General features: G+C 45.9%; 2 protein-coding genes across 8 annotated transcripts in view; one reads left to right on the plus strand and one right to left on the minus strand.

Moving 5' to 3' along the window:
- The first annotated feature begins 66 nt into the window (after nt 1-66).
- LOC118082233 (uncharacterized) lies at nt 67-7,238 on the plus strand. Of its 5 annotated transcripts, none has more exons than XM_035109335.2 (10): nt 220-480; nt 843-1,189; nt 1,419-1,869; nt 1,980-2,208; nt 2,294-2,524; nt 2,613-2,754; nt 2,828-2,974; nt 3,082-3,308; nt 3,423-3,550; nt 3,647-7,238. In XM_035109335.2, the coding sequence occupies exons 2-10, from the start codon at nt 1,145-1,147 to the stop codon at nt 3,883-3,885; spliced, it is 1,839 nt and encodes a 612-aa protein (XP_034965226.1). In that variant the 5' UTR covers nt 220-480; nt 843-1,144; the 3' UTR covers nt 3,886-7,238. The 5 variants fall into 5 exon arrangements, with proteins under 5 accessions (XP_034965230.1, XP_034965226.1, XP_034965228.1 ...); XM_035109337.2 differs by having other exon boundaries at nt 1,423-1,869; XM_035109339.2 differs by lacking the exons at nt 220-480; nt 843-1,189 and adding an exon at nt 67-197.
- USP45 (ubiquitin specific peptidase 45) overlaps nt 6,239-22,453 on the minus strand; it is a 66,023-nt gene continuing 49,808 nt past the window's right edge. For 2 of the 3 annotated variants that reach the window (XM_035109333.2, XM_035109332.2), the window contains exons 15-18: nt 13,299-13,396; nt 12,501-12,587; nt 11,650-11,803; nt 6,239-10,401 (exon numbers count right to left, since the gene is read on the minus strand). In XM_035109333.2, the coding sequence (XP_034965224.2) occupies nt 10,271-10,401; nt 11,650-11,803; nt 12,501-12,587; nt 13,299-13,396 (470 nt within the window). In that variant the 3' untranslated portion in view covers nt 6,239-10,270. Of the gene's footprint in view, nt 10,402-11,649; nt 11,804-12,500; nt 12,588-13,298; nt 13,397-22,453 lie in introns of those variants that run through there. The other variant, XR_004692219.2, reaches the window with a different exon arrangement.

Genomic DNA, 22,453 nt, shown 5'->3' on the forward strand with positions numbered 1-22,453 from the left:
GACGCGGCGCCTGAGATACTCCCTTAACGAGAAGTGGACGGGGGGGGGTGTTAGCCATTTAGGGGCTAAGAAAAGCCCACTATTGACAAGAGAATACGGGTCCTCCGAAATATGCTAGGAAGAGGAAAGAACCCTTTCATGTCTGCTGATTTTAATCTCAGTCTGCTCTTCCCCGCCACCAACACACACCTTTTAGGGTTCGGATTAAGTTTATTCTGTCGGCGTCATTTTTAGGAAGGGCGCAACGCTCTTCCTTCCGCTCTTGGCATTTCCGCCTCGAGGCGAGGCTTGGGAAGGGTAGTGGCGTGTGCCTGGTGGCTGTAAGGTGTGTTACTGGGTTGCTGGCAAGAAAGCCGGTGGAGCTGCGCATGCAGAACGGAGGATTCGTAAAACCGTTTCGGATTTCGAGACTGCTGCGAATAAGGATGAGCCCAGTCCTTGCAAAATTAAGACATGTCTCACGCTCCTGTGCATGTTTAGGTAAAGGGACCCCTGACCATTAGGTCCAGTCGTGACCGACTCTGGGGTTGCAGCGCTCATATCGCGTTATTGGCCGAGGGAGCCGGCGTACAGCTTCCAGGTCAGCCGCTTCTGGCGAACCAGAGTAGCACACGGAAATGCCGTTTACCTTCTCGCTGTAGTGGTACCTATTTATCTACTTGCACTTTGACGTGCTTTCAAACTGCTAGGTTGGCAGGAGCTGGGACCGAGCAACGGGTATTCGAACCGCCAAGCTTCTGATCGGCAAGCCCTAGGCTCAGTGGTTTAACCCACAGCGCCACCCGCGCCCCTGTGCATGTTTACCCAGACATAAATTTTACACTGAATTGTTTTATTCCTAGGTGAGTGTGCGTAAGGTTGCAAGCACGGCAAGTGAAGTAGTCGGAGCACAGCTGTCAACCTTCCTATTTTTTGCACGAAATTCCTACCCAGCGCCGTTTCCTACTGCTATCCTGGATTGCCTGGGGACTCACCTTTGTTTCAGCACTTCCCAGCGGTGTGGTTTCCTTGCTGCTGTATCCCTTTGCTGGGTCGCTGCGCTGTGGAAACCACCGCTTGAGGCTTCCTTTGGCTGCTGGCTGGGCTTTCTGCCTTTGGGCCTTTGGCTTGGAGGGGCTTGGAAGATACCTGTGCTCGGAATTGGATGGATACTAACATCGACGTCCCACTCACCCATGCCAGGGATAAGGTCTGTCTGGAGTGGGGGCACATGGGGGAAAGAGAAGAAGCGGCTGGTTGGGTACAATGGCGGGCGGGGATCTCATGGGAGGGGGGCTTTTGGATTTGTTTTGGAGTTACTCCAGTCAAATCCCATGTATGAATGTGGAGGAGGTAGGCTTGCTACAGGAGAGCAATCTCTTTGCAAATTGCATGTGTGGCTACTCTAATGTGTTGCTTTTCTTCTTTTTCAAACAAAGAAAGAGATGGATGGAGGTGGAGAAGACATTCCTTCAAAAAAAGCAAAGAAGTTGTGCAAGTATCTTGAGAAATGGGAGAGCGAATTTAGCTTCGTGAAGAAGAGCAGAGTGGGGGACAGTAACGCATTCTGCACAATTTGCAGTTGCGATTTTAGTGTCTCCCACGGGGGAAGGAACGATGTCGCTCAGCATAAACAATCAGCCAAGCACAAGCGCAGGCTAGAGGCACAGAAAAATGCCCCGACAATGTCCGCATTTGTGAATAGGAATACCACAGAGGCTGACCAGGTTATAAATGCAAAGGTTAAAATGGCCATGCTGTGTGCCAAAAACAACATTTCTTTCACCTTCTGCGACGACTTCAACAAGTGTGTAGCTGACATGTTCCCGGACTCTGCCATTGCACGAAAATATTCTGCGGGGGAAACCGAAACTATGCAAATCGTAAAAGGTAAGTTGATTCAAATTAAGAAACAATGGTACCTCGGGTTAAGAACTGAGGTACCACTGTAATATTGTCGGCTTATTGTTAGCTAACATTACTGTGCTCTTACTCAACAGGTGCCATAGCAACAGAGCTAGATGACGAGTTGGCCAAAACATGCCGATCTCAGCCCTTTTCATTGATGTGTGACGAATTGAACAACAGAAAAGCAGACAAAAAATTCGTCATCATGGCTAGACTCTACGATGAGGCCAATCTGCAGGTTGCTACCAGATTATTAGAGATGCCCATATGCAATGTTGGAAATGCAGAAAATCTTTATGAAAAGCTGAGTGAAGCATTAAGGTAGGGAAGCTGCACTGTGTTGTTGGCGTGTGCAGTAGTTTGCTCTTAACTATAACCTGACATTTTGTTGCATTTTTTCTTATAGAAAAAGAGGCATTCCGTGGGAGAACCTGATAGCCTTTAACTTTGATAATGCGAGTGTCATGGAAGGCAAACACAACTCTGTTATCAGCAGACTGAAGACCAGACAGCCCCACATTCAGGATCTTGGCTGCATCTGCCACCTAGTACAGCTGGCCACTGGCTGTGCCATCAGAGCAGCACAGGTACCTGTTGAAGACATCCTGGTCAGAATATATACCCACTTTGGTAAAAGGTGAATTCATGTACATTATTATTAGATAGGCCTTGCAAACATACACATACATATCCAGCCACTAACAAAATTATTTTCTATATTACAGTGCAAAAAGATGTGAAATTTACAAGGAGTTTGTCGATTTTACTGATTCAGACCACCTGAACCTGCTCAGGTATTGCAGCACCCGATGGCTGAGTCTGTTAACCTGCATCCAGAGAGTGTTGAACCAATGGGACGCACTAAAGGTAAGGATGGTAAGTGCAGCAGATATATACACGCTTTACTATGCTTTGTTTTCATTTTAATTATGTCCTGCAGGCCTACTTTAACAGCCTTGAGGAGGTGGAGAAGAGTGCCAAACTACGTGATCTAGCCAGCCATCTGGGTGATCCGGTCGTGAAGATCTACTTCTTGTTCCTGGCTGCTGCCCTTAAGCCTTTATCTGAATTTAATATTGCCTTCCAGGTGGGTACCAATGACATTGTATGTATGTGTGAATAATAGTTACGGTATAAATAGGATTGTGCTAATTGTAGCATTCCTAATTCTCTGTTTTTTGACATTTTCTGCAGTCAGAGGAAGTGCAAATTCACAGGCTTGAAGAGGAGATGTGCAGGCTGATCAGGAGGATCCTGGGCTACCTCGTACCAGCCAGGGCCATCGTGGGTGTACCTCTCAGGGAGGTGGAGTATGGAGAAGGACATCAGTTGGCTGATGAAGACCTCTTTATCGGAAAAGACACAAAGGCGTTCATGAGAAGCACAGAGCTTCCTGTGTCCGCCGAGAAGAAAATCTTTCAGTGAGTATATTACCCAGCATTTATGTAATCATGATATCATCGCACTATGAGAGTATAGGCTGTGTGCCTAAAATGTTGCCACTAATCAGTTTTTCAACTCTTATGCTGTTGTAGATCTGTGAGAAGATTCTACGAAGCAGTGCTTCAGAAGATGTTCTCCTCCTTTCCCTTTGACAATCCACTCCTGAGGGACTTGAAAGTGCTGGACCCTGCTGCTCGCCTTGACATTACTCCAGGGGCAGGTAGATGTTTGGGACGCTTTCCCCATTGATAGAATGATTGAGTTAGTGCATAGTTTGATCAGCACTGTTCAGTCAAACACTTGTTTTGTTTTACAGTGGAAAGGCTAGTGGCCCTGCTCCCTCAGTTGAGCTTGAGTGAAGATAAGCTGAGAGAGGAACTCACTGACTACCAGCTGACAGACAGCAAGCAACTCCCCCAAGAAGAAAAAATTGACAGATTCTGGGGCCTGCTAGGGAAGGATGTGAGGTTCAGTGAGCTGCCAAGATTAATGAAGGCTTTACTCTGTATTCCCCACAGCAATGCCAGTTCTGAAAGGGTGTTTAGTATATGGTGAGAAAGATAAGTTACAGAGAATAGAATGCCATTAGACAACAGCACTATTTGTGCTTTGCTTGCATGTAAAATCAACCACTCTGGCCCGGCCCACAAATACACTCCTTCCAAAAGAGTGTTAAAGGATGCAAAGTCTGCAACACGTTTGTATAATAAGTCATTAATGGATGCGAGAGAGCCAAAAGAGTGAACCTGATCAATCTGCCCATGGCGCTGGAGTCCCATGGACTGCAAGAAGATCAAACTGATCCATTCTGAAGAACATCGGCCCTGGTTGCTCATCGGAAGGACAGATCCTGAAGCATCGCATGAGAAGAGAAGACTCCCAGGAAAAGAGACCCCGAGGTGGGGAAAGATGGTGGTGTGTAGCCTGGTGTAAATTAATTTGTAGCCTGTGGGGATTACCGCGGCATGGACTGTCCCCAAGAACTGTATACTGTCCCAGGCTGCTGATCCCTTATTTTCAAATCCGAAAGTTGACAGCTATGAGTCGGAATGACCTACATCTAACACCACCCCTAAGCTGCAATTATAAACATTTATTTAGAAATTAAAAATCCGTAGCAGTGAATGTGATGTGCTACTCGTTTCCATGCAAGTTTGCTTAGCAGTTAGTTGAGTGCAACCTATTTCGTAGCAAGTATACAGGTCATCACAGCTTTATGTCCAAATAAATTTGCTCAGAATTTGTGGGTGCACTGCAGCCACAGCCTTATCTAGATAAAACCCATGGAACTCTAGAGCTGCATTCTTATCTGTGATAGATTTATTAAACGCAATATAAAGGTAAAGGGACCCCTGACCATTAGGTCCAGTCGTGACCGACACTGGGGTTGCGCGCTCATCTCGCATTATTGGCCGAGGGAGCCGGCGTATAGCTTCCAGGTCATGTGGCCAGCATGACAAAGCCGCTTCTGGCAAACCAGAGCAGCACATGGAAACGCCGTTTACCTTCCTGCTGTAGCGGTTCCTATTTATCTACTTGCATTTTGACATGCTTTCGAACTGCTAGGTTGGCAGGAGCTGGGACCAAGCAACAGGAGCTCACCCCATCACAGGGATTCGAACCACCGACCTTCTGATCAGCAAGCCCTAGGCTCAGTGGTTTAACCACAGCGCCACCTGGGTCCCCTAAACGCAATACTTATAATCATTCATTTAATTCATTCATTTAATTCATTTAATTTAAGGAATTAATCATTAATTCCTTAAATTAGCCCAAGGTCCACATTTCATCCGTTCCACAACCCTGCAAGGAAGGTTAGGCTAAGAGATGTGCCGGAGGCAAGTAAGACAGTTGAGTGGTGAGTTGAAGCCTGGTTTCCCAGATTCTCTTAACTACTATGCTATACTGATTCTGAGGAAATATGCATAAATTCATGCTGTATTCAAATTGTGTGTCAGATTTCAGATTCTGTGTTCTGTGTTGGAAGGGATTAGCATGATGTGGGTGTGTCCCTCTGCTTAGTCCTGCCCAGCTCTGTCATGAGGGAAACTGTAGCAATAGGCCAGCTGAAGCCACTGCCAGCAGCATCCCTAGGGTGGGGCTGGTGCAGCAAAAGGGTATCTTTCCTACCTTCCACCTTGTCTGGTACGAGCAGCAGAGCTGTGCTGTTCCATCAAGCCCTGCCATTGTTGGCCAGGGACTTGGATCAACCCCTGAGCTTACGGGTAGGAAAGGACCCTAATCCAATCTACCTCACACATTCCATTTCTTTCCACCTAATTATTGGAAACTTTACAACTCGCAGAACAGGCAAGCAATAAGGGGCAAACTGCAGAGCACAGCATCATTCAAAAAGACACAAGACAGCTCTAACCATCTGCAGTTGGATCTCAAGAGGTGCATGTGCCAGACTGCCTGCCTGTGCCTCTTCTCTCACTCCTCACAGTGACAGCACTTAACCAAAGCAAAGGTAAGGGAGATGATGCAGGGGACACATCAAACAAGGCTGGCAGCCACTTCCATCCCATGAGCTCAATAGTAAAAGAATCACTTGGCAAGTTAGGGAAGACATGATCCCCCCACCTGTCTTAATGAAATCAAACACAATAATCTGTTTAACATCTGACATTCGTTTCTGGAAATTTCCCACTTATTTTGCAACATCTTGATATACAACACACCTCAGAGAAGTAAGGGAATGATAGATTCTGGGTAAGCTGTGGGTTCAAAATAAGCCCTTTCCCATCCTAAAGTGGGGTGACTTTAATGAACCCACATACTGAATAAAGTTAGCTTGGAGAAAGAATAATCTAGAAACCAGAATATGACACCGGATTTCAGTTAATAATTTATCTTGCCCCTTCAAATAAATATAAACTGAACATTTTTCTAAACTTGTGTGCTGACTTTTATGTTTTATTTTGACAATCAAAAATAAACAAGTGTTTTTGTATCCCAATGGTATATATTTAACAGACATTTTCATATTTTGCCTCTGTTTAATTAAATACATATTCCTGTTGAACATTCTCTATACATTTTATACATAAAATACGTAAAAATACAGTAATAGGTTCATTTATTGCACATACAAAGTAAATTATGCTTGCATTTCTCTTTGCTCATCATTACACAAGTATCCTCTGCAATATATTATTGGCCTAAATATTGTTTTAATATAATCCCAGTTTACTAGTATACTGAAATATTAAGGAGTAGAAAATCTGTTATAGTGCATTCTAAATTTATTCTAAGTATCATCTGCCTCACAAAGTTCCCTGGTTTAATCTATCATATGTAAACCATTGAGGAAAAATTTAAAATATTTCATTTTGAAATTAAGTATTTTGAAATTCTAGACTTCTTTTCAACACACGGCTGTTCCCAACAGGCAAATCAAGTTTTCACTGTGCCTTAAACATAAAACTCACAGAGACTCTTGTGTTGGTAAGCGAACACCCCTGCCTTAGGAAGTACTGGCCTGATACTGTACTTTGTAGCCTAAATTCCAATAGATCCAGGTTTTACAGTGTGCAGTTCCAAGATTAAGCCAGAAGATGGTGCCACTTGCACTGCTCAGTTACCATACTACAGTAGTGATCATATCAGATTTCCTTCTATGATTCCTCCTTATCTGAGGAAGTGTTTTATAGTCAGAGGACTGCTTTCAGTCTGAACCACAACCACACTAACATGGGCATGCTAGTATAAAGAAAAAGAAGTCGAAGGTCGGGAGCCATTTCAAAAGGCTGAAAAGGTTGAAACGCATGGGGAAAAGCAAAGAGAGAAAAAGTGATGGTGTCTCTGTTATTGGGATACTGAATTCTAATTCTAGGGCTGAATATAAATACAAGAGGTGAAAACCTGAGGTAGTACAAGGAGATTGCAAGGGAGATACAGGCAGAGATCCTTTTTTTCAAAAATCACAGAAAACCACTCAACCAAGATACCTCCAGAAGTAGAAAGCTAATTAGGCTTTTGTAGCATGAGCAGACTTTGGCCACCTCATGAGAAGAGAAGAATCCTTGGAAAAGACCCTGATGTTGGGAAAGATTGAGGGCACTAGGAGAAGGGGACGACAGAGGACAAGATGGTTGGACAGTGTTCTCGAAGCTACGAACATGAGTTTGACCAAACTGCGGGAGGCAGTGCAAGACAGGAGTGCCTGGCGTGCTATGGTCCATGGGGGTCACGAAGAGTCGGACACGACTAAACGACTAAACAACAACAACAGCATGAGCAGAACCCATACACTGTTCATTTGCTATCATGAGCCAGCCATTTAAAGCCCACTGATTTTAATGTGAGCATTTTAAAAGTGTAGTTAACTCCCTTTTAATTTGACAGAATTTAGCTTTAAATTGTGTGAATTTTAAAGGATGCTTTTTTAGAAATTCTTAAATATAATGTCTTTATTTGATGTAGAAACCAAAATATAAATCACATTCCAGAGCTTGTGTATGCATTCTTCAGAACTCCCGTACCAATGAATAGGTACCATTTCTTTTCAGTGTATGGGGTTTTAACCCGTGTAGAAACAGATAGCAAATTCCTGTATGCACTTGAGTCTTCATGTCTTATCCCCAAAGTGCTGGAATGTGGCATTTAAAATAAATTCTGAATATGATTGTGCATAAAAAGGTACATCTGAGTAAGCTACATTGCTCTAAATGTGCATGGGTGAGTGTTGGATTTGTTGGTATAGATACGTAATCTGGAAATGATCACACTGAAACTGATTAATTTACTTTAAATTATCAGATTAAATGTGGATCATCATGGATTACTACAGGTCACAACAACTCTCTCTCCAGTGCTGGGGTTATAACATAATATCAATAAATTATCATTAAAGTTGGAATTAGTGAGGTGGGTATGGAGACATTCTGGGTGTATTCTGCATGAAACTACTCAGAGATAGATACGCATGTGCATGACACACGCACTGCTGTCCCATTATACAGCTTGTTAAATTGACTCTCTTGTTTTTAGCAGGCAGTGGGTTATATCCAACATGGTTGCTCTGCTGGTAAGCAAAGCTGCTGTGACTGGAAAGGGAGGGAAGCAATTTCTCATGATTCTTCCTCCCTCTCGCAGCCCCTTACTTCCCTTAACTATGCTCTGCTTTCCTCCCCATTCCACTGATGGAAGCCTTACCATCGGCTAAGACACATAACTGGCTGGAACCCAATGGCTACAATTTAAAGAGTATCCTAATATGTGTGGTTCAGTGCACAGGAGAAACTTGGATTGTCCTGAAGCTGAAAAGGAGTATCCACAAAGAGATAATAATATTTCTTTAAAATTCTCCAAGTCCTAAAAGTAGAGCATGTGGTGCACAGGTAAAAAAAGAAGTTTAAAAATATGCATTTCACATGCGGAACTAGTCCCACTGTCCTCTGTACAATAGAAATAATATGCATAAATCCATATTATTGAGGACAGTAATAAACAGCAGACCTGATCCTTTGTAAGAGACAGCAATATACCCCCACCCCCATATTTAATAGAAAATAAATTGAGTACAGTCAGTAGTGTATATATGTAATGTGTAAATCACAAAAACTAAGAAAATGTATAATTATTATAGGGTATCCAGTCACCACCCTAAAATGTTGGGTGTGCAGTAAATCAGCATGCTTGACTATACGATGCTTTGCAGATATAAATGGCAGAGAACATAATGTACGACTAGAAAGTATATTTGGATATCTATAAGCAAAGTCAAATGTTCTGAAAAAGTAGCATACTGTAGTGACTATAGTCATGGTGCATATCTGAATACACTCCCATCTCAAGCACTCTTTGAATGTGAAAAGGAAGCACATAAGGTAGAAAGGCTCTGTTCTAATCTACTCCCTGATGTACTCAACTTTCTGCATATAGAACTCAACAAGCATTCAGAAGAGATTCAGTTCTAGAAGAACTGCAACGTGCCTTTTTTGAATATAGGAATTGACAGAATCACAGAATTTTAAAGTTGGAAGGGACCCCAAGGGTCATCTCCAGCCTCCTGCAATGCAGTAATCTCAACTAAAGCATACACAACAGAGTAGAACTCAATTGTTGAGCTTGCAACTTAACAAACTACAGCAATGTTTTAAAGGAACGTCAGGTTTCAGATATGCTATTCAAACATGATTAGTGAATGGCACAAACTAACTCTAATGGTTGCACAAACAGAAAGCCTGTGCAATCACACTCTCTCTCTTCCCCAGTCCCTCCTGTACTGCCCCGAAAAAGCCTTCTCCAAAGGAGAGGGCTGCACAGTGAGGGTTGTGTTATACTAGCTTGCAGTGGGAGGGGGGAAATCACCAAAATCAGGTGGAAGAATTTTGCTCTAGTCTCTGCTATACAGTCCTCTGCCTCCCCTTATTGCAAGAGAAAGGTAGAGAAAGAGACTGCTTATGTGAGCTGCAACCCTACTTCTGTATTAAGGAAAACTCAGGCAGAACTCCAGTTCATTTCTCAATTCATGTTTTTTTAAAATTTTGCTCATCCGGAATTGAAATTTCACTACAGTATTCAGTTTCCAAGTACATTGTTTCAGATGCATTTTGGGGATTTAGATAATGAGCATGTGGACTTATATTCAGAGAAACATGAAGTTATTCCCACTTACACATGAGGTGATTTTCTGTTCCTCCACTCTGGTGGCAGCTCCACATGCCCCTTCCAAAAGCACCAACACAGGGTGCTAAAACTGCATCCTCTGCTGTTTGATGGGCAGCTGCCAATCAGCATAGTAAGATACCCTACTTATGTGTGTATCTAGGTGTTTTGTGCATGCACCAGCTTCTTAGAATGCAAGGCATGGTTTTTAAAGTAAGAAATCATGGTAATTTTTGTATTAGAGAACAGATAAAAGCACAATATTTACATGTACTGCATTTAAGAAAACAGAAAAATAACTTATTTAGACTTTCAGTATTGATTACAGCTACAGTATTCTTTCATAGAAAAGCAAGTATGCTTGTGAATTTAATACTCTTGATTCTGTAACTGCTTGTACATGGGTATCACTGACATATACCCATTGTCCTACAGTGGCTCCTACAGAGTCTTTCAAACCTGCAATGCAAAAAAATAAAAAGTATTAATTACCATCATAGTGCAAAAGAGAATATGACTAAGCCAATAACTGTGAGAATTTTGAAGGTTTGTTATTGCATAAATTCCACTGAAACTTTGTTTTCATATTCTCAGTACTGCCAGCTTTGAAAATTGTCTTAGCAAGAGTACAAATTGGGAAAGGCAGTGTTTTCCCAACTGCATGTTGGAGTGAGCTAGAGTGGCCTTGAAAACTGAAGCTACTTTGTTGGATACCTCCACTGCTCTGTGCTTGGGCAGGGAGAAAAGGGCCAGTAGTTGGGGGGGGGGGCAGAGAAGAAATGGAAATAAAAGTGCATAGAGCACCAAAACCCCACTACATGAGCAATGGATTTCTCGTCCTTTCTAGCCTCTTGCGATTTCACTAGAAACTTGTCCATGTTACAAATACATTTCTGCTTCTGTGCAGGCCACACACTTATAATTTAAAAAGAGAACACTTAGCTTCTGAAGATACCCATGTCTACAGTTTATGGGGCTGCTTTGTAAATGCAGAATCACTGAGTCTACAGCACAGATATCCAGCAGTCCTGGATAATACAGAGAGTCCTGAACAATGTGAAATGACATATTATCTCCAATATAGAAGATACAAGATTTCAGCAGTAAATGTTAAGAAGAGCCCTGCTGGCCCATCTAGTCCAGCACGCTTTTCTCATGGTGGCCAACCATGTATGATGTCTATGAGAAGCCTATGAGCAGAACCTGAGTGCCATAGTGTTCTCCCCACTGACTTCCAACAACTGGTATTCAAAGGCTTACTGCTTTAAACATAGCCGTCATGACTCCTAGCCATTCGTAGACTTACTGTCCATGCATCTGTCTAATCTTTTAATGCCATCCAAGTTGGTGGTCATTATTACTACCTTATGTGGGAGAGAATTCCACTGTTTTAATTATTATGTGCTGTGTGAAGATTACTTCCTTCAGCGCGTCCTGAATCTTCCAGCATCCAGATTCAAAAGTTGCTATTTATGACCATAGGCTGGAAATCTTGAATGTGGAAATTATTGCAAGCGTAAGAAACGGAATGTCTTAATTGTCCTTTTGCTGGAAAAAGGTGGGCTGGATCTAAAAGATAACTGTTTATTGTAGGCTGCGGAAGTACTGAACTGATAAAACCAACTGTGTGATACCGAGAAAAAGGCATGCATTTCATGTACTAGATGTGTGTGTCCCAAAAATACATCATTTTCTTTACGTACATACCTTGAACATTTCTGTTGCTAGAAATGTGCTCCAAAATCTTTTTGGATGGTGCTCTGACTTTCACATATGCTGCATAGTGACCTCCTCGCATGGACCCACTATGCTCCACTATTCCATAAAGAGAGTAGAGAACTTTCCCACCATCTGCCACATTCTTCATTGCAAAAACAAAAGGGAGATGGAAAGGGGGAAATGTGATTTCTATGCAGTGAGTTTTGAGAACATAAAAGGTTCTCAACCCCTGACCATTAGGTCCAGTCGTGACCGACTCTGGGGTTGCGCGCTCATCTCGCATTATTGGCCGAGGGAGCCGGCGTATAGCTTCCAAGTCATGTGGCCAGCATGACAAAGCCACTTCTGGCAAACCAGAGCAGCACATGGAAACGCCGTTTACCTTCCCGCTGTAGCGGTTCCTATTTATCTACTTGCATTTTGACATGCTTTCGAACTGCTAGGTTGGCAGGAGCTGGGACCAAGCAACGGGAGCTCACCCCGTCACAGGGATTCGAACTGCCGACCTTCTGATCAGCAAGCCCTAGGCTCAGTGGTTTAACCACAGCGCCACCTGGGTCCCTCTAATGTTTGAGAACATACTCAGCTTAAAAATATAACAATTAGCAAAAACAGTGACAAGCCTTCACTAATTTTACATCTTAGGCTAGCAAGAGAGTTTTTGTTTTGTTTTTAGCTATTGCCAATTCAATACAATCTTGACATGGCAGAAAAATAAGGCTTTCTGTGATTTAAGGGGAAGCCTTAGGCCTGAAAACAAAGACACCTGTAAAAACTGAAGCCTGAAATTATCTTTGAAGTACTGTATAAATTGAAATGGTGCTTCTGACATGCCATACCTTGCAAGAAGCAGAACAAAATGGAGCCAAGTCCAAAACAAGAGGGAAATCCACGTGACGGTTTACTTTCCTTAGACTCATACCAGCCTGAAGAAGAAATGAAATATTTACTATTTCTACTTGAGTGCCACCTGAATCCAGCTGTACTGCAAAACCATAGTACTGAACGTTTTAAATTCAAAAATTCTGAATTGACTGCAATGACAAGAACAGTATACATACACTGACTAATTTATTTACTTGATATGTTGATAAGAAAATTGCTAAATTCAGTCATGCAGAAATGCAACATAGAAGGCTAAATTGCAGAACCACAAAGAGAAATGCTGCATCTGTTGAAATTATGTATTGTACAGAACTAAACTGCATTTTTGAAAAATGCTATAAATCTAAAGATCCACTAACAAAATGGCTTAGTCATTTCTACTTTATTTATTTATAAACCACACAGTCATAGAAAATATAACAAAGCAGTACACAACATTAAGAGCCAAAAAATCCTACTCAGAGTAGACTTTCTTAAATTCATGAACCTATGTTAGTCATGTGTATTAACTTCAATGGGTCTGGTCAGAGTAGGATTAGCATTGGATACCACCCTAAAACAATTTTCTTTGGGTGTGTGTAAAAGGATCAAGTCTTTGATATTTCTTCCTCAGTCAAAATGTGACATGGATGAGGATAATTTTAATCAGCAGAAGAATCACTAGTCACTCTGGAGAAAATACAGTTTTACAGAAATTCAGTACAGTCCAAAATTATAACTCCTTTCAATAACACTTTATTTCAAGACTTTACCTGATGAAATCTTTTCAGATGGAGAACAAGAACAGCAGGAACTGAAGAAATCAACAGCTGCTTCCTGGCATTTGTATATATACCTTCTATTTTCTTTTCTGTACAGAAAAAAATACCAGTTTAAAAAGCATGGCAGTATTTTTTTATTTTCTGTAGTATTTTAAGTATGCATACACTCCCCACAAAAATCCAGAAACATGAATGTTTAGTAATAGTCCTACATTCCTGTTTTTCAGATGGCAGCTGAGGTTAAATAAGCAATGATTTCCCTAAAGTCATCAACACTGCTAAATATCTGAGCCAAAAGTCTCCAAGATCCAATTCCATTAGACTTTCTACTAAGAATACTGGCTCAGTGAACATATCGAATGTTCAAAAATGGTCAGAAGGCCCTCCTCTCCTTTTTTGCTGGATATTTTGGACATAATACTGGAGAAAAAAATATTTCAGATTTGATTATTAATGTTATTGTCAAACTAAAGGAATGGCTCTGGGAAATCCTGTTGCCCCTACCACAGCAAATTTATGCAAGTCCTACTTCAATAGCAACTATCAGTTCTGAAAAGAAGAAAAACCTTTATGTACAGTACAGCAAGTATATAAAATCTCTTCCCGGCTCGCGGGGAGGAGATGTTGTGGGCGCACGCAGCCTTCTCGCGGGGGGAATGGCTAGCATTCCCCCCCCAGCCCATTGGTTGCTCCCCTGCCGCGTCACGCCTGCAGGGCGTCCAACCGGACGCACTGGGCGGGCCTTTCTGACCTATATAGGAGAGCTCGCGGCAGGGGCTCGTCCTCTTTCGTTGGATTCATCTCACCTTTTTCGTCGCTCCTGGATTCGCTGCAGAAGTCGCTGCAGTACTCGTCTGTGGATCGCTGAAATCACAAAAACGGCGTTTTTAAACGCCACCTTTTCCTCCCTTGCAGCATCGCGCCGTAACAGGCTTGTTTCGCCGCGCTGCCAGGATTCCGCATCTCACCCAGGAGGGAAGAGCCCACGTCCGAACGCTTCTTCGTCGATTCCTCACCGTAGCCGCTCCTGCGGGTCGGGGCCGGCCCCGCGCCCCATCAATCGGAACGAGCCGCGCTGGGGAGCCGCTCTGTTCCTCTGGGTGCTGCCTTCTTTACCGTGCCGTTCGGTCGGCGAGTTTGGAGCTGCCGCTGTTCTTTCTACGTGGGCGAAGCCTTCACGATAGTGCTAGCGCTCCTGGGCCAGTTGCCTTTGTCCCCCCGAGCCATCGGGCGGCCGCTTGCCGGTTCATCGGGACCAGTACAGCGCTTGCGCCCCTCGGAGCGGCGCCGCTAGCACCCCTTAGCCGTTGCCCAGCCGCTTTCCGGATCCGCGGGGCCATCGGCTTTCTCCTCATCTTATCAAGGCGGCTATTCTCCCTCAAGGTCTCCGGCGATTCGGTTTAAACCTTCTCCTGCACAGCCTGCGGCCTGTCCTCGGAGTTTTCGGTTGCGGGTATCGTTAAAATCCTTCTTAATTTCTTTGAGCTGTTGGGTAGCGGTGTAGCCGGGTTGCGTTTGGGGGGAATTTTACAGTTTTACGGGGGAAGTCAGTTTGTTGTCTTGGTCGCCGGGGTTTCCTTAGCAACGCGACGGAAGTCGCTGCCGGGTGACTCTCCATCTTACGTGTGGCCTCGTGGCCACACCCAACGGCCATTTTGAGTGTGTTCGCGTTCATCCCCCAGCGGCCATTTTTGTGTGGGCCACGTGTTCCCACCCGGCGGTCATTTTGAGTGGGTCCGTTTTCACCTCCTCAGCGGCCATTTTGAGCGGGCCACGTGTCCCTCCCCGGCGGCCATTTTGAGTGGGGCTGCGCGCACCTTCCTAGCGGCCATTTTGAGCGGGCCACGTATCCCTCCCCGGCGGCCATTTTGAGTGGGTCCGCGCGCACCTCCCCAGCGGCCATTTTGAGCGGGCCGCGTGTCCCTACCTGGCGGCCATTTGGAGTGGGTCCTTACGCCTCCCCAGCGGTTACTTTGGGCGTGGCTGAGGGCGCCTCTACGCCGGCTCCTTGATTTTGCGGCACTCACCCCCCCCTCCGCGAACATTTGAAAGGGAACCCAATTGCCAGTACCAGCAGGGCACCCCACTGCGGCCCACTTTTGAAAGGCTTCACCCCCCCCGCCTGCGGCTTTAGCCTGCAGTTTCTAACCGCTGCTACTGTTGCCCTAGGCTTACATTACCCAGCTTAAACACGACTGCCACAGCTGGGCCGTGGCTATAATTTCATTTATTTATATGCATGTTGAATAATACTTCTATTGCTGATCAGCGAACTGGGTGGAGTTGGCCTGGCTCACAGTAGCACATATTAATTTTCTTTAAAATTAGCAGGCCTCATTAATTCAACGGAATAAGGAGTTGTGAATCTTGTTTTTCTAATTACACTTTAGCCTCCTCAATACTTCAGTGGGTATTTTGACTCGCAACAGCGCTGCCTGGGTGCATTCCCCAGTTCTTTATCAAGCATAACTTAAGTTCCACTTTCATTTTAATTTTTAGCTGCCGTTTTTCTTGTCCCGCTGACCTTTTAATTGTCTTAAATTCATTTAATAGCTTATCTGGCGGACTGTATACTCTTCCAGTGTATACAATTTGCATAGTCCTGCGTCCTCCAGTGGCACCTAGGTTATTAATTCATCGGGGCTTTCGGTGCCATAATTTGATTGGTCCTATTCAATATTAGTTGCTTTCAGTCATTAGCTTTAATCGCATAGCTTTGCCCTCGGCATTGCCTTCCATCCATTTTCTGTGATTCGTGTTTTCAATTTTAGTACAGGAAACTCCATGGCTCCAAAGCGTAAGCAAGCTGCGCCCGCGGCTGCGCCAGCAAGGAAGCGTCCCACGACTGCAAATACTGCAAATGCCACCTCCAATGCACCCACGTTTAACGCCATTTCCGTTCCCCCAGAGGCTCTAGCTAACCTTTTTTCAGGCCTCCAGAACTTCCTTCAGCAGGTTTCAAGGCCAGGGGCTTCAATTCAGGAGCTCCCTGCTGAGGGGTCTCAGGATTTCGTCGCGGATACGCCAAGAGAGGACGAGGCGCGCCCTAGTACCTCGGCGTCCTGTGGCATGGCCTCGGTGTCCGGTGGCACGGCCGGCGCTTGCCGTATTGGAACCAGATCGCAATCAGCTGCTGCTGCGCCTACAACCTCCTCTGACCCCGGAGGCTGTGGGCCTACAACACCTAGCAATAATAATCCTCTTTCCCAGTTATCCCTAGGTACCCCTACGTGTTTGCGTGATATTTCCCAGGGTACTCAGTCTAGGTCAAGGAGCTTGTCTTCAAACACCACCTTCGATGGCGATAATCAGGATCTTGCGCCACTGGGTTCCAGGAGGGATACGGAGCAGGCGGAGAAGGAAGCACCGCAGCGAACCAGCAAGAAGAAGACCAAAAAGACTAAGCATTTGGACCCTCATGATGATTCAGGTACCTCTTCTAGTTCGGAGGATGAAGACCCTACTTTAGAGGGTTATTGGGGCGAGGGTGAGGAACTTGTGGGCTTGCCAGTTTGGGCGCACGAGAGGCGAGCAAATTCACACCGTAAGACTTTCAATGGTACTCTGGAATGGAAGGATGGCGCATTAGTACCGGATGTAAAGAAATCCACTTTTGCGTCATCGGATTTCATTTTAGGTAATCATTTGTCTAATAAAAAGCGAAATAGAATTCTCAATGGGGATTATGTTGACATATTTACGCTACTCCCTCCAGCTAAGATGAAGGGTAAGGGTGAAAAGAAGAACAGTTATAGCAAGCGCAGATACCGGGAGCCTAGAGCCGAGCGGACCTTTGAAAATTGGCTTGACGGTTTTCAAATTTATATGGGCACCATTGTGGCATGTTACCCGAAAAGGGCTATGCACCTTCTGGCCTATATGGCTCATGTCAGAAAAGCGTACGCCCTGGCTGGTGAAGCCCCTGCATTGCTGTATGATGAGGACTTTCGTAGGAATGCCTCTCTGTTGTCCAGTACCAGGTGGGACTTGAGGGATCAAAATTTCTGGGGCGAGCATGTGGGCCCATACATCGAGAAAAAGCAGCCAGACACATTCAAATCTGGAAAGCCAGAATTTAAGAAACTAGCCCGCCGCCTTGTGTGCTGGGAATTTAATAAGGGCACCTGCGGAAGGGCCTATTGTAAATACAGCCATGAGTGCGATAAATGCCAGGGTGCTCACCCAGCCACGGCCTGCTTCAAAGGTAGGCAGCCCTTTCGAGGGAGGCGTGGTAACTTTCAGCAGGGAGCTAGGGGCGGATCAGCAGCTGGCCAGGGTGCATCAGGTAACCGCTACTGAGCGGTCCTTGGCTCTGGCTTTCTCCCCGATTAAACTGGACCCCCTTAAATCTCTGCTACAACATTACCCTGATACCGTGGCAGCAAAATATCTTTGGGAAGGTTTTTCCTCAGGTTTCAGAATCCCAGTTGCTATCCCCCCCGTCAGGTGAACCACCTAATCAAAAATCTGTACAAGAGATGCCCGAGGTTGCTAAGAAAAAGATATCTAAGGAGGTTACTGCAGGAAGAGTAGCAGGCCCATTCACCACACCCCCTATCTCGAATTTACATATTTCACCGCTGGGCATAGTTCCAAAAAAAAGTCCTGGTGAATTTAGGCTCATCCACAATCTTTCTCATCCGAAAGGCTTCTCGGTTAACGACGGCATCCCCCAGGAACTGTGTACGGTCAAGTACGCCTCTTTTGATCAAGCTATCAAACTTATTAGGCGGTTTGGCAAGGGCGCCCTTTTGGCCAAATGTGATATCGAATCTGCCTTCCGCCTTCTACCGGTACACCCTCAGGATTTCAGGTGGTTGGGCTTCAAATTCGAGGGGGCGTACTTCGTGGACAAGGCCATGCCCATGGGTTGTTCAGTGGCGTGCTCAGCATTCGAGACCTTTAGCACCTTCCTGGATTGGGCCCTCCGTTTTAGAACAGGCAAGGGGGGTGTCACACATTACCTGGATGACTTTCTCTTTTGTGGGGAAGCTGCTACCAACGATTGTGCTTACCTCCTAGACGCCTTTGCCTCTTTAACCACATATTTAGGTGTACCTCTTGCCGCAGGAAAGACGGAGGGACCTGTGTCCACTTTAACTTACCTGGGAATCGAATTGGATACAGTAGCTCAGACTTCACGGCTTCCAAAGGAAAAGTTAGCAGCCTTAAAGCATACTATTTCGGAGTTGCTGCCCCTCAAAAAAGTAACTCTTAAACAGATCCAGTCTCTCCTGGGCCATCTCAACTTCGCGTGTCGGGTGGTATCTCCCGGGCGCCCCTTCTGTGCTAGATTAGCCAGATTATCGGCGGGCCTCACAAAACCGCATCACAGGGTGCGCCTTAACAAGGGGGTCAAGTCGGATATGGAAGTATGGTTAGAATTTCTTGAGAATTTTAACGGTGTGTCCCTTTGGCAGGATAACTTGAGCCTCCAAGTGGATTTCCAGGTGCAGTCCGACGCTGCTGGCTCCCGAGGGTTTGGTGTTTATTTCCGTGGCCGGTGGTGCGCCCAGCGGTGGCCACCCGAGTGGCAGGCAAAACCTATTACCCGTGATCTAACCTTTTTAGAATTCTTTCCCATTGTCGTAGCTATACACTTGTGGGCGGAAGAGTTCAAGAATCACCGTGTATGCTTTTGGACTGATAACCAGGCTGTCGTTGGCGTCCTTTCCAGACAATCCTCACGGTCATCTAGGGTTACGGCCTTGCTACGTGTCTTCGTCCTTCTATGCTTAAGATTAAACATTTATTTCTCATCCAAATTCGTACCAGGTGTCAATAATGATATTGCGGACGCTTTATCTCGTTTCCAGATGGACCGCTTCCGCTCTCTAGCACCAGAGGCTCAGGAGTTGCCGGAGGTTTTCCCGGAACACCTTTGGAATCTTGGGAACGAGATGTCTTAGAGGGAGTATTGGCGTCGGTTGCCCCCTCCACTCTTAACACCTACACGAGAGCGTGGTCCGATTTCCGTCATTATAGGATGAAAACATTGGGGTCGGGTCCTATTCTTCCCCCCAATAAGCAAGAGGTCCTGATGTATCTGGCAAACTTAAGACGTTTGGGCAGAGCTCCAAGGACTCTTCAAATTCAAACTGCAGCCATTTCCTTCTTCAGTAAAGCCAGCTACTCCATTGACCCTTGTGCGGATTTCCTAGTCCGGAGGGTTCTAGAGGGTTGGCGCAGGCTTCAGCCTCCGCGTAAGGATTCCCGCAAGCCAATAACCTTTGATATCCTGATGAAAATTCACAAACTGCTCAGGGTCCTTTGCTGGTCCAAATATGAGGCCAGACTATTTTCCGCGGCCTTTTCAATCGCCTTTTTCGGTGCCCTCAGGGTCGGCGAAGTGGTCTTTGAGGGTCCTCCCAATAAATCGGGAAGGGGCATTCTTCTCTCAGACATATCCTTATCCACCAAGGAATTGCTAGTCTGCATCAGACGATCTAAGACTGACCAGCAAGGGAAGGGTACCTTGATGCGGTTACCCGCTACGGGCCACTCTGGTCCTTGCCCAGTAAAAGACACCCGGCGTTTCCTTCATCTGAGGCCCCCCTCGCCAGGCCCCCTATTGATTCACGCAGATGGTTCCCCCTTAACACGCCACCAGTTCACGCGCGTCATGCGCCGGGCAATTGCGAATTGTGGCCTAGCCCCCTCCGAGTTTGCGGCCCACTCCTTCCGGATTGGGGCCGCCACTACTGCGGTACACATGGGTTTGTCGGCTGAGAGGATTAAGGATATGGGCCGGTGGAAGTCCAAAGCATACAAGGGATATATCCGACCCACTAAGTAGTGTCCCCCTGCTTCTCGTGGCTGCCGCGCTTACGTTTTTCCTTTGCTTCACTTTCAGGAAAGCTAATTAATGTCTGGATGGTGGGCCATAGCATCATGCACTGGGCCCGGGTACGAGCCTGCGAGCGAAATCTCGGCACTAATCTCGGGCTGCCACGCTGTTTCAGAATTACTTGGATCACTAGGCGGGGCATGCGCTGGTCCGAATTCTTACCAGCTGTGATGGCCAAGATTGCATTCTGTGGTCCTCCCGACCTCATGGTCGTGCAACTTGGCGAGAATGATCTGGCATATCGGAAAGGCCAAGATTTAAAATGGAATATACTTAAGGACTTTGACGAACTGTTGGCTGCTTGCCCGACCGTGACCATCGGTTGGTCTTCGCTGCTTGAAAGGCGCATTTGGCGCGACTGCGTTTCACCAGCCGCTGTGAACAAAGCAAGGAAGTTTTTGGATTTGGCCGTGGCCAAAAAGGTCCTGGCCCTGAATGGACTTGTGATACCACACCCCGCTATTACTTTCCGAGAGGAGCGCTTCTACCGCACTGATGGCGTACATCTTTCTGATGATGGCAATGATGTTTGGCTGGCTGATGTCCTGGTTGCTATTAGGTGTTGGTTCCGGAGGTAGAGGTATTGGCGGCGAGCCCTTTTGGGCCCGATTGGCGGTAGGCATTGGATTATCTCTAGAAGGTTAAGATGTGGTGGGGAGGTTGCTGCCATCACCTCCCCAAAAATGCAGAGGGGTACTCCCTTAAGGAGTCCGAGGGGCGTTGCCACGTCCGAAGCCGTGGAAGGTGAGGGCCAGAAGGCGCGACCCCTTACGGTGGCCCCAGAATGGGTACCTAGTTGATGTGCATCGCAGGGCCCATCCAACGGTGGTTAACCCCTCACAGACTGCCAGCAGAGCGGGCTGGAGTCAGATATAGTCGGTTAGATCCAATGCCTATGCCAATACCTCTCTTCTTCCGTAATCAATAAAGTTGTGGCCTATTCGACCCATTAACCTTAAGCTATGTGTCCTGTGTCTTTATTCTTGCGGGGAAGGCTGCGTGTATTGCCACACAAAATCTCTTCCCGGCTCGCGGGGAGGAGATGTTGTGGGCGCACGCAGCCTTCTCGCGGGGGGAATGGCTAGCATTCCCCCCCCAGCCCATTGGTTGCTCCCCTGCCGCGTCACGCCTGCAGGGCGTCCAACCGGACGCACTGGGCGGGCCTTTCTGACCTATATAGGAGAGCTCGCGGCAGGGGCTCGTCCTCTTTCGTTGGATTCATCTCACCTTTTTCTCCCACCCCCCCCCCCCCGTCAGGCAGGGTTCTTCCCTGACGTTGCCTACGGACTTCGGTCGGTCGCCTATTGGGGCCAGGTAGGAATTTTCCCACCTGGTTAATTGGCTCAGGCCAGGTGGTTTTCGCCTACCTCGTGGTAATCGTCACAACTTGGGTGTCGGCGGTAGGCATTGGATTATCTCTAGAAGGTTAAGATGTGGTGGGGAGGTTGCTGCCATCACCTCCCCAAAAATGCAGAGGGGTACTCCCTTAAGGAGTCCGAGGGGCGTTGCCACGTCCGAAGCCGTGGAAGGTGAGGGCCAGAAGGCGCGACCCCTTACGGTGGCCCCAGAATGGGTACCTAGTTGATGTGCATCGCAGGGCCCATCCAACGGTGGTTAACCCCTCACAGACTGCCAGCAGAGCGGGCTGGAGTCAGATATAGTCGGTTAGATCCAATGCCTATGCCAATACCTCTCTTCTTCCGTAATCAATAAAGTTGTGGCCTATTCGACCCATTAACCTTAAGCTATGTGTCCTGTGTCTTTATTCTTGCGGGGAAGGCTGTGTGTATTGCCACACAACACAGATATTTATATTATTGCTCATAAGGACTCTGTATTTTCCCCATGTTTTATACAGGTGAACATGGATGATATTCAGTTTACTGATCATACGGACTTACAACAGACACTGTGTGCGATGTTATGATTTATAAATCACACATACAAATTTGTGTTAAAAAATTACTATAAATCCACTTTTAAAACAGATTAGATACAGTCATGGAAGAAACACTTATCAATTTTTAACTAGCCCTGACACGCAAAACAGTGTCTCCATGCACTGAAGCAATATATCTATTATTGGGTGCTAAGGGCAAACAACTTGTGGAAGTAGACAGACCTCAGTCTGGTCCAGCAAGTCATATTGCTAAACTCCTAAATTATGTTCTGAAGTGAGTAAGTTTATGCCAGAGAAAATTCAGCTAGAGGCAACTATTGCCACCTAGCCACTCTCCAACTGCATTATTTCCCATGTTTACAAACCACAAGACAAATCTCCATATCTTTCACGTTGGAG

The sequence above is a fragment of the Zootoca vivipara genome, chromosome 3 (assembly GCF_963506605.1).
Source record: "Zootoca vivipara chromosome 3, rZooViv1.1, whole genome shotgun sequence".
Taxonomy (NCBI): Eukaryota; Metazoa; Chordata; class Lepidosauria; order Squamata; family Lacertidae; genus Zootoca; species Zootoca vivipara.

What these genes read in the sequence shown, in the direction of transcription:
- LOC118082233 (XM_035109335.2), top strand. Translation starts at nt 1,145, where the DNA reads ATGGATACTAACATCGACGTCCCACTCACCCATGCCAGGGATAAG. An exon ending in TCACCCATGCCAGGGATAAG is followed by an intron (nt 1,190 to 1,418) that starts GTCTGTCTGGAG and finishes TTTCAAACAAAG; the next exon opens with AAAGAGATGGATGGAGGTGG. An exon ending in AATTTAATATTGCCTTCCAG is followed by an intron (nt 2,975 to 3,081) that starts GTGGGTACCAAT and finishes CATTTTCTGCAG; the next exon opens with TCAGAGGAAGTGCAAATTCA.